The 12,338-nt window shown below is 36.5% G+C and overlaps 1 protein-coding gene across 4 annotated transcripts in view; it reads right to left on the minus strand.

Moving 5' to 3' along the window:
• whrna (whirlin a) overlaps positions 1-12,338 on the minus strand; it is a 189,986-nt gene that overhangs the window by 22,949 nt on the left and 154,699 nt on the right. For all 4 annotated transcript variants that reach the window (XM_087300944.1, XM_087300942.1, XM_087300943.1 and 1 more), the window contains exons 7-8: positions 10,773-10,985; positions 8,320-8,532 (exon numbers count right to left, since the gene is read on the minus strand). In XM_087300944.1, coding sequence (XP_087157070.1) covers positions 8,320-8,532; positions 10,773-10,985 — 426 coding nt within the window. The remainder of the gene's footprint in view (positions 1-8,319; positions 8,533-10,772; positions 10,986-12,338) is intronic.

Below are 12,338 nucleotides of genomic sequence, written 5' to 3' on the forward strand. Positions count from 1 at the left end.
AAGGAGAGGAGCCATGGGGATGATTAGGAAGGCAGTGGGCAATTTTGGCTAGGATGCCGTTGTTATACCTCTACTCTTTTTTTGAAGAACGTCTTGGGATTTGAACCACCACAGAGAGTCAGGATCTCGGTTTAACGACACATCCGAAAGACGGTGCTCACTGAGCAGTTTCGAATCCCCATCACTATACTGGGGCGTTAGGACCCACACAGACTGCTGGTTGAGCACCCCCTGCTGGCCTCACTAACACCACTTTTGGCAGCAACTTAGCTTTCCAATGTGGTCTCCCACCCAGGTACTGACTAAGTGAAACCCTGTTTAGCTCCAGTGGGCAACCATGTGAAAATTGCAGAGAGATAGCTGCCGTCAATGCTGATTTTATCCATCACTTCACTCTTCAGTGTCATGTGATCCTTTAGAAATTATTGTAGCATGCTGATTTGCTGCACATTTTTTAATAATTTAAATAATTTTAATAATAAAATGTTTTAAAAATTGTAAGAACAAATATATACTAATAAAATAATAAAATATTAATAAATAAAACCAAACAATCCATCATAAAAGCAAATCTGTCTAGACAAAGATTTCAATTTCAGACTCAGAGAGCACTGCTCTGCTGGCTTAGGTCCTCCACCTTCCCACAATCCCCCGCTGTGCTCTACTGACGCATAAATCAGGACTCTCTCTATTTTTTGCCGTCTAGGGGGGCTTATCTGCAGTGACAGCTCTGCATACGTCTGATGAGGAGCGCTAGTGGGATGAGAGTCCCAGAGCGAGTGTTTGGTCTGCGGGCTCCACGGGGCTGCAGTGTGGGCCGCCGCCGCTGCTTCTTGTAATTACTGGAGCCGGAGCTGGCAGGCTTACAACAACACCAATCCACAGAGGAGGGCCGCGAACAAAGCTTGCATACAAATGTGTCTGCTCATTTCCAAAGTGAACACACACATACATACAGACGAATGACCCATGATGAAGAGGTACAAAGTCACAGCGGACACGGCTTTGATTTGCGACATGCATGTGTGTGGTTATGTCAGATCACTGCAACCCACACTGCACACACACACAGACACACACACACTTAGAGTGTTATTAGCTTCTTTTGAACCTCTATGTTTATTTGGAGAAGTTCACATCATAGTACAAACAGACTTATTCATTAATGTGTGTGTTTGCAAGAGAGAAAGAAAAAACACACAAAATTCAAGGTTCAGACTACACGATGCACACGAAATTTGTTTGATGCAGGGAGTTTGTGGGGATTTGTAATTGACACAGTGTAAAAATGCTTTTATTGTTAAAAATGGTCTCATTTGTAGTCCAAATCAATCAATTAAAAGATGATGTGTTTTGTTTTTAGAAATAATAAGCCAGAGAAAGGACTTCCGGCAGCAAGAGGAGGAGGTGGTTGTGTTTCGTTCACGCTTTCACAAGACCAATGAAAAACCACAAAACAACTTATCAGTGTCTGTGATTTGTTATTGAATATATTTGTTATAGTTTGTTATCATCAATACATTTGCTCGGTAGCTCACTTTGTTTGCTGTTGTTTTTGTGGTGCAGAGCATTCTGGTTCGATTCTGGTCAGTCATGGTTTTACAAAAGAAATATGTGCGAAAGCAATGTAAAATAGATGTAAAACTACGTCGTTGCATGTTTGCTTTTGAAAACACTAATGGTTGGGTTTAATGTCAGTGGTTTGCTAAGTGATCTATTCGACAAAACCCGCCTTCTCATGGACGTGTTTTTGAAATCTACAACAAAACCTAGCATAAATAACATATTTAAGATTTGCAAAATTCAAACAGCGCCCTCTAGTGGAGTTATCATCTGAAACGTGCAACAAAATACACCCAAAGCAGCGTATTTTTTGTTTTGCAAAATTGTTGGCACCCCCTTTCTATTGAGCCTATGCTGTATTTATTGCAATGTCAAAATGAATTTACACAAGTCAAATCACAGATAAAGCGACTATTATTGTTTTTGAGTTTTTGCAATTACCAATTCCTCCGTTAAATGTGCAACCCCACTCCCCTAGACAAAACACGGGGTTGTAACAATAACAAACAAAAGCATTGTGTAGTCTGAAAATGGCATATAATCATACTATATGCATGTACTCCTGAGATCATGCATAGTCACATCCATACCTTTAGAAAAATCCACTATAGTAAGCAGAGTTTCCACCACATGGCACAGGTATTAAACTATAGAATGTCTGAATTGCACTGGATCATTAGTCTAGGGTGTTGTGTACTGTATGTATGCAGTTGCTAAGGGGCTTGATTGGAATTGAGTGTGTTGTTAGGGGGTTCTGATTGAATTTCTGTGTGGCTATGCTGTTGCTTAGGTGTTTTGACTAGATTTGTGTGTGTTGCTATGCAGTTGCTAAGGAGTTCTGACTGGTTCGAATGTGTTGCTAATACGCTCTAAACATACTTCTCTACTGCATGTTGCTTTGCAGTTTCTAAGGTGTTTTGGGTAGATTTTTTAGCGTTGCTATACACTTACCTTATTTTTTAATTAATATTACTTAGCATCTACAAAGTTCTAAGCTGATTTTGTTGTGTGTTGCTATGCAGCTGCTAAGTTTTTTTTTACGGCGGCCGCCATTTTTAAACACAAAAGCGAGGCTGTGGTAGGAAGAAACCCGGAAGTAGGATTAGCACTGTAAACACTGCAACATGCTGTGGACAATAAACCTCCAGCTGTTGCCACAACTTAAAAGTGCAGATGTGGTGTAAACATCACTTTAATTTAATTCAGTTGAGTTTAATTGAAACAATTAAAAGCATATTAGGCATCCAACTAAATCACTTTTCATCTCTTTAGGAGTAATAGCTTAAGTGTCCTCCTAGGCTTCAGTTCATGGCACCAGGTAAACACCATGGGGACACTTCCCTGCTTCAGCCTGTGTAGACCGGTGAGCGATAAAACAATGCAGTCCTCTGTATACACACCCTCATGTTTTCTGTAATAGTATTGTCGGTAACACTTTATAATAACTACACACCATGAATCATTTATCAATCATTAGCATATAGTGAATTCATTTTCTGTTAAGCATCAACTTCACATTAATAGACGTTGGTAAGCGGTTTATAACTGCAGCTGCAGACTTTTAAGAACATTTATAACGTGCCTAATAATTGTGTTTTCATAGTTTGTGTGTGATTTATTTTTCATTACTAAATTAATTATCACATTATTTACAAACCAGTTAATTAAGAGTAGGTGATGGTTTTTAAGATCATTCAAAATAGTGTAATATTCAAAATAGTGTAATAAGTAAATGATTAATAAACTTTTGAATAATAATAATAATAATAATAATAATAATAATAATAATAATAATAATAATAATAATAATAATAAAAATAATAATAATAATAATAATAATACACACCACCATTTATATATCATATTATACAGGCGTATGGTAATGCTAATGTTAATGTCTATGTATGTTAATAAATGCTTTATCAACTCAACCATATGCAGATTTGTGACCTAATCTAAAGTGAGGACTATTTATGCTTTGTAAATCCTTTATAAATATCAATTAAAGGCTTCATATTAAATAAACATTAATCTTTGTAATCTTATATAAAAATAGAACTACTGTAAAATTATTGTAAAAATGGATTAAGCAACAACAATATCATAATTTAACAATATACTATGATGTAACATTTCAGTGTTATTTAGCGATGTTTAAACTGTACAGTAATTTTATGTTAGTTTATTTTTAAATTGCAAAGATTTATTTTCATTTGATACAGTTTCATTTGTGTATCGTCAAATAAATATAAATTAACAAAGTCGCTTGTTTTCTTTTTTTTCCTGTTTAGAATATATATGACCCTTTATTTGTCATTTATTTAAAGCATAAATAGTCCTCACTTTAGATTAGGTCACAAAACTGGAAGAAGTCGGCGACGCAGTGGTGCAGTAGGTAGTGTTGTCACCTCACAGCAAGAAGGTCGCTGGTCGAGCCTCAGCTGGATCAGTTGGCATTTCTGTGTGGAGTTTCTGCGTTCGCATGGGTTTCCCCCACAGTCCAAAGACATGCAGTGTGAATTGGGTACGCTAAATTGTCCGTAGTGTATAAGCATGAATGGATGGGAAGGGCATCTGCTGTGTAAGATGTGCTGGATAAGTTGGCGGCTCGTTCAACTGTGGCGACCCCAGATTAATAAATGGACTAAGCCGAAAAGAAATGAATGAATGATGAAGTTGAGTTAATTAAGCATTTAGTATACGCCAGAATTATTCGAATTATAAATGTTGATTTCAATAATTTATTAATCATTTACTAACTCATTCTGAATGATCTCAAAAAACACCAACTAGTCAGCACCAATAGCCTAGTGCAGGGGTCACCAATCTCGGTCCTGGAGGGCCGGTGTCCCTTCAGGGTTTAGCTCCAACTTGCCTCAACACACCTGCCTGGATGTTTCAAGTATGCCAAGTAAGACATTGATTAGCTGGTTCAGGTGTGTTTGATTAGGGTTGGAGCTAAAATCTGCAGGACACCAGCCCTCCAGGAACAAGTTTGGTGACCACTGGCCTAGTGCGTTGACACATAGCACCCAGGTGCTCGCGACGACCTGAGTTTGATTCCCAGCTAGAGGTCCTTTGCCGATCCTTCTCCTATCTCTGCTCCCCACACTTTCCAGTCTGTCAATCTCCACTGTCCTGTCCATTAAAGGTGAACACCCCTAAAAACAATTATAAAAACACCAACTATTCTTAAATAACTGGCTTGTAAATAATGCGATACCTAATTTAGTCATGAAAAATGAATCATTAACAAACAATGAAAACACAATCATTAGACACATTATAAATATACTCATAAGTCAAGAATAGAGCATTTGTAGCTGCCTTTATAAACTTAATAAATGATTTATGATGTGTAGTTATTATAAAGTGTTATCGACAACATGAGGGGGTGCTACAGACGACTCCATTGTTTTAGCGCTCACCAGGTTACATAGGCTGAAGCAGGGGAGTTTCCCCACGGTGTTTACCTGGTGCTCTTACTTGGTGCTCTTTACCTGATTACTCTTAAAGAGATTGTGATATTGTTTGATGCCTAATAGGTGTTTAATTGTTTCAATTAAACTTAACTGAAAATGTTACCGTGTTGTCCCAGTACTAGAATTTTAAAAACGTAAATTTCTTGCAACAAGTGCCAATACAGGTTCAGATACAGCGAAACTGGACATCAGTTAAAATCAGTTGATTCATCAGTGGATTGCTTGTCTGTGTTTGTACTTTGTAAACAGCGGTGAACTGATGACCTTCACAGCCAATCACATTCATTTCTGTTGAGCTCTGGTGAATACTATGGCCAATTGTGAAACTGACGTTTTTAAAAATAAATTTCAGTATCATGACAAGTCTAACATAGTGAAAGAATCAGTTCACTAACTTGCGTTTGATAAATGGCAAAGAAAACGTTAAATAGTGCTATTTCCCTTAACTTAGCTGAAAATGAGGTCTGAAATCTTTTTTTATTTTCAATATCCATTCAGAATGGACCTTCGAGTCACTCGGAAGGTGGTGAAATGATAAATTTGTGTCACTTTCTCTTCGCTGATAAGATATACAGCCAGGTTTATGTGTTACGCAGGTGATACTACCAGGTTTCTTCCCACCGCAGCTAGATTTCGCTTTCGCTTTCGCTAATTTTCCAGTACCTCAGTCAATGCAAATATAAGAGATTTTCTTAGTCGATTTATTGCTAACCGAGGCAATCACCATAAGTCTAATCACTCTGAACACACCTCAATATTCCACATCATTTGAGCTAATATCTGCAGTGCAAACGCTGCAGGACACACTGTTCTGAATATTAAAGCTCTAACAGTGGAAACAATGGTTACTATAGTAGACTTTATAAAGGTAAGCAAGAGATTGTTTGACCTACCTCCATCATATCTATCAGCCACAGCAGTCTTTCCTGTTTTATTGAGAAGGATAGGGAATTGGGTGTTAAACTGTTCCTGCAATTTACACTGGGAGTCAGCAGGCTTGAAAATCTGTCAGAAAACACTTCTCCATCTGTCACAGCAGCAGCACACACACCCCTGAGACAGCAGCAAACCTAAACAGCTGCACTTTCACAACAAGACGTAGATGAGCGGAGGTGAGACATGCCTTGACAGAGTGAGACAGGAGGACAGACGGTTGTCGAGAGATGGGCATGAAAGCCTCCAGCGGAAAGGACAAAAGCTGTTCCCCACAGCAACTTTAAAGCCCTTCATCTTGAATCCCAGTCATCTGCACACTCCTGCTTTGTGCCCAAATTGCCCAGCAATTTGAGAACGGATTTTTATGTCTATGTCACAACAATGCTGTCCACTTATCCTACACAAATAACGATGCATAGCACTTCCTGTCTGAAATTACAGATGTATAGACACTGGAACTTGTTCAATAATAATTGCTGAATAATTAGTGTAATAGCTGCATCGTGCTGTGAATTTCTGTTTGAGTTGCATCCAAATTCTTGCTGTTTTGCCTTTATTTTTTGGGGGGGGGGGGTTTGTCTTTTTTTTGTGGAGTGAGGGGACAATAACACTTTCCCTGCTATTGATGCTGTTTTCCATCAGTAATGACACAGCGCTTTCCACCATTGACTAGTTTCAAAATATCTTTCCATGTTTTCATGTTTAAAAGGGAGGCATTATTTAGAACATTTTAAAACAGTATAGAACATTTAGGTCCAAAAACAAGCAAAAAAGAAACAACTTATAGAAGCATTCCTCTGTAACATATAAACTAATGCAATCACCTAACCTACAACAACATGTTAAGAGTTTACACTTAGCTTAACTTAGAGAGATCCCTGAACTCATAAGATCCTCGAGCCTGGGGCTCCCTCCTGTTTGCATGGTGAGAGGGGAGTTTGAGCTCAGATGGGTCTCAAGAATTCCTGCCCCTTATTTTGGGTTAATGACAAGGATTGTTATGTAGAGATGTACTGCTGGTTAAGAGCTCGACTATAGTGCCAATTTTGATTGGTCAATTCACCTATGTCCCATGTCTTTGGGAGGAAACCGGAGAACCACGGAGAAAGCCACGCGAACACAGGGAAAACATGTGAACTCTGCACAGTCTACTGGCCTGTTAAGGCCTTGAACCAGTGACGTTCTTGCTGTGAGGCAACAGTGCTAACCACTATGCTGCTATAAAGGAAAAGGGGAAATATATATTTATAATTTTATTTATAAAAGTCAAATTAATAAAGTTGAAATATAATAAAATACAGTACTGAAAATGACAATTTGAAATCCTTTAACCAATTATCACAACATTTTGGCCTCAATAAAAATCAGTTTTGGAGATATTTACAGATTAGGCATCTATTAAAAATTACGCTTAAGATTGGTTAATCGAGCTCCAGAGGAAGACTGTAATTTAACAGTAATTCTTAGAGTTCTTTAATATATTATAAATGGTTGATGGAAAAGATGGGGTGTAGTTCCTATCCTGCTCTCAAAACAGTTTGGAGTAAGGAGCTAAATTGAATATTTAGTGATGACCATTAGAAAAAAAATTGTAAAAACTGTAAAGTAATGTCAAGAAATTTAGGAGTGTTTTTAATACAATTTAAAATCTTAAATGTTTTTTACTGGACTCCAAGTCCACCATCATTTCAAGAATGGGTTAGAACTGGGGAAGGTGGCAGCATATGAAAAAATGACATATAGAATACTAGATAAATTGGATGTTTATCAGAGAAGATGGGGAAATTACTTGGCATTTTTGGAGAAGGAATAAGGTTATTGTGGTAAGACGCACAACAAAAATTTCATTATTTATTTGTTTATTATTTGTATTTATTTGATTTTTTTTTATTATTTATTTATGTCTTATTGTATTGTTACTGTTCCTATGGAGTTTAATAATAAGTATTTGTGTTTACTGGGTCTATGATAGCAATACTCAATGACAGCACTGCCGCTGTAGGGGAGGGGAGGGATAAGGGGATGTTAAAAGAAGGTATATGTGTAAACTGATTGTAATGTGAAATTATTGAAGAAAAAGAAAATAAAAATTAAATCATAAAAAAAACAGTACGAATATGTTATTAATACTGTATATTTGGTCATTATGATTATTAAAAAATAACAGTACATATAATAATAGTGTACTGACCCACTTTTGATTTATTCATTTAAGTAATTCTGTGACATTCAGTTAAACACATATCATTTATATGACTGAATCCCACAATTCCATCATGTTTTCCTTCATAACAATAATGATAGGGCTCTAAAATAATGAGTGTCTGTGAGTTCTTACCCTTGCGGAGCTGAGGGTAGTGTTGGTCATGAAGCTGGCGGAGGAGGAGGCCAAAGTGTCTGGATACGAGACCATGGAGAAGGAGTCTTGGAAACCTGCTCCCCCACCCTGTCTCGCCTTCAGGGCATCAATCTCTCGTCTCAGGACCAGACCGTCAAATTTCTCCACATCCTGAGGGGTCACGATTCCCCTGACCTCGGACAGCAGAGAAAACTGCCAACAAACACACGCACGCACGCACGCACGCACGCACGCACACACACACAGAAGCGTGAATATGACTAGGCTTGTGTTTAGTGCTTTAATCTTAGGGGTTTTAATACGTTCATAAATGTTCAAGTAAAATGATGCAAGTCTTGCTGTAAATCAACCCAATGAACCAATAAAATGAAGACATTTTTGATGGTGTCAGTGTGTTTTATTTTGTGTTTTTATTAAGATTAATGAATTCAGCCAGTAACGCCTATTATAAAAATATTTCAAGTATAAAATCTGAACTCTGAAGCGAATCCACTACAACGCAAAAGTTAGGAGTTGGCAAGACTTTTTAAACGTCTCTTATTTTAACCAAGGTTGAATCTATTTCATAAAAGATTCTGTAAATACAATAGTTTATGAAGATATTTTCATAACTTAATTTAAATATAAGATAATTTAAAACAATTTTGTTTGTACTGTACTTTAATATATATATTTTCCTGTATTTTATTTATTTCCCACCTTCAATTTTTATCAGAAATAATTTTAATGCAGATTTTCTCATCATTTAACATTTTGTATTATTATCCATGTACAAATAAAATACAGTGTAATGTTTTTGTTTTGTTTAAAGGGCAGAGGGTTGCTTTAAACTACTGAGCGATTTCAGCTGCTGTCTGGGCTTTCACTGCCTTTCTACACCTCCCTTTCTTCATGTGTTCAATACTTTCCCTATGTCGATTTATTTTACTACACATCACTTCATTCATAAATTAATTTGATGTCTTTTCTTTTCATATGTTTTTCATTGGTTGCTACCAACATCTGGTGAAAAGTTTAACCCAACAAAACCTTTAGAATTATGTTTTCTGAGAAAAATGATGACGTGTTCAATAATTTTAAAGATGATTTCAGTCCCCCATTGTTCTAGAAGATACTTTATTTTACAAATGTGATTTACATTTTTCTTTCTCTGATGTTGTAAACTTTATTTTACTAATGGGTAAATTTCATATTCATTGTTGTAAATGGAAAAAGTGCAGGCCCTCTTTTCGATGTTTACTTTCTGAGGAAAGTGGATCAAAGCTTCAATTACTTCAGAAACCAAAATAAAATAACTGAAGCTCTCTCTACTTCATTTTCAGAATCTTTATTGTTATAGGGTTTTTCCCTCATTTATGTAGGTCTTTTGTACAACTCTTTGCTCTTTGTTGCAGATTTGACAATTTTAATTTATTTTTATATGGTAAACATGCCTAGCGATGTTAATTGTTCCCTGTTTTGTGGAATATACTTTTTGCAACAATAAAAAATAAATAAATAAAAAAATTAAAAATGGGATGTCCCAAATTAGGTACCATTTGCTTGCACATGCGCCACTTTCAGAATAGTTCAATAATAGTTCGTCCCCCTCTGTGGACATACCACCTGACCAGCTAAGACCAGGCTGGAATGGCTGGAAAAAAAACCCTCTAAAACCAGGCTGGTCGATTAGCTAAAATCAGCCAACCAGCCTAGGCTGGTTTAAGCTGGATTTTTCAGCAGGGAAAAAAAAAATTTTTTTCAGTGTAAAAAGTAATTTTGTAAGACTTTTTCAATTTAACTAAATAATATTGTGGCATGCTAGAAAAGGTTTAAGTACCATTCTTGTGTTATATTTTGGTGTGTGATTATGTTGTGTATGTGATGCTGGATTATGGTAAAAAGTGAGTCTGTGCACTCGAGAAAAAGGAGGGGGGGGGGGGGGGGGTTCCTTAAGAGGAGACAGGTATGGTTTTGAGAGGGTTGTTGTTGCAGCGAGCTAAAGGGATTACTCTTTCTAAAACGTGTAAAAATTCATTAAAAGCCAAAGTTGAACTGTTTCCAGGCCTTCTACAGTCTGTTAAAATATCTTAAATTATACTTAAAATATCTTAAATTATATCTAAATTATACTGTCATGCTAAAAAAAACAACATAAATATATAACCATATTTTATCGACAGTCAAATTTTACTGACTGGTTTGTCAACGACTGTTTGAAATTTAAAGTGGTTTGTCATTTAATAAAGTAATTCATTTTATGATTTAAAATTAATTATAAAATATATAAAACATTTTTAGTTTTGGTTTCACCCAAGTGCATCCAGAATGTCCAGTTTCATTCCAGAATATCCATTTCATTGCATCCCTAATGAAAATAATTTCAGAATTCTAATGTAGCCTCTTTATTGTGGATGGAAGTGTCTGATAAATGCACAAAAGTCATGCAAAACCTTGGCGTGTGTATTGAAGAGCTCAAAGAGAGCCATGACGAGCTGCTCAACACCGACGTGCCCGTCCCGATATTCCTGGATGTAGTAACCCATGGTCTGCCTCTCCGGTTCGGTCAGAAGATGTCTGGCCTGTTCCTCCAGCATGGCCCTGCTCTGGTTCACCAAACTGGACAGAGTCACCTGAGATCCCGCTACACCTTTATAAAAGCCCCCCTGAGGAAAAGCGAAAAGAAGAAATGCAAATATTTAAATATGTTAAATTACTTCTAATATCCAGATTCCTGTGACTTACTGAGCCTCAAAGCACACATTGGAAATCTTGCAACGAGTCTGGGGTTCACTGCTGATTTCATAACTCACATCTTAGTAATGGAGAGCGACTGGAGTGGAATCTCTACCCTCCTTCTTATTTTCTCTCTCACATGTTTCAGTCTCTCTTCTTCGAGAGCAGCTTTCCCTTTAATTAGTCTCCTAATCAAAAAGCTCTGCACCAGAGTCAACATGATCATTGATCAGTGCTGTGATCAGCCTAGAAAGGGCAAGCTCTCAGGCAAATCATGACACCACAACAAGGGATGTTGGGAAAAATTGATATGGAGATCTGTGATATAGAGTAAAGTGCAAAAGTCTTAGGCCCCTAGTTACATTTGTTGTTTTAGTCAGGGTATAATAACATTCTTTTAATTCTCTTTATTAAAAAAACAACCAAAAAATACAGGTTCTAGCTGGATTTTAGTTAGGTCTAATTGTTTAAGACAGATGGAAGAATGAATGAAACAAACTGGAGCTTCTGTCTTGGTTGGTTCTGCCAGAGCTGTTGTAAATATTGCATGAATTGTCGGGATTTTGAGTGCTGAAAAGTACAGACAGATTTTAATTTGTCATGTAATTCCTACTAAAAAGCACCTAATTTGTTATTTTGTATTTGAAATGATTTAACTGGTGTTGCAGTATTATAAGCTTTAACACAAAACTTATAAATGACACCTCATACATACTTTCCAACAACTCATATTCCAACAGCTTTCATTTATTCCATATTTTTTTGCTGATTAAAAACAAACATAATATTGTATAATCATGTAACATTATTTATGTAACATGTAACATTCAACATACAGTAAATATTAATATTTTCTCAAGTAAATATTATAACAAATAAAAAACAAGTCTAATATATCCAGATGCATCAGAATAATGTAGCTACTAGCTAATAATGTTTATATATTATACTATATACTATTGACCTTATTCTAAAATGCGGAAGTGCGCCTGCTTTTGCGATTGTCTTGTCCGATTCAGTCGCCTATTGAAGAAATGACTAGGAATAATAAACGGCAGAAAATGGTCAAACTACTTGCTCTACTAACAAATGTTTGCATGAATATACAGACCAAGTAGAATAGTATAATAAGAAAATATCAAATTGCAACATCAAGCAGCGTAACGAGCAGTTTCGTCAAAAAATTAATGGAAGTGAATGTGACCGGAAGTCGCGAGACAAAAAGATTCAAATGGCAGCGCCCGCTCGTCGGCGGAGAATAAGGTGAATACTATGCCTGTCTT

The sequence above is a fragment of the Danio rerio genome, chromosome 21 (genome assembly GCF_052040795.2).
Source record: "Danio rerio strain M-AB ecotype USA chromosome 21, GRCz13ab, whole genome shotgun sequence".
NCBI lineage: Eukaryota > Metazoa > Chordata > Actinopteri > Cypriniformes > Danionidae > Danio > Danio rerio.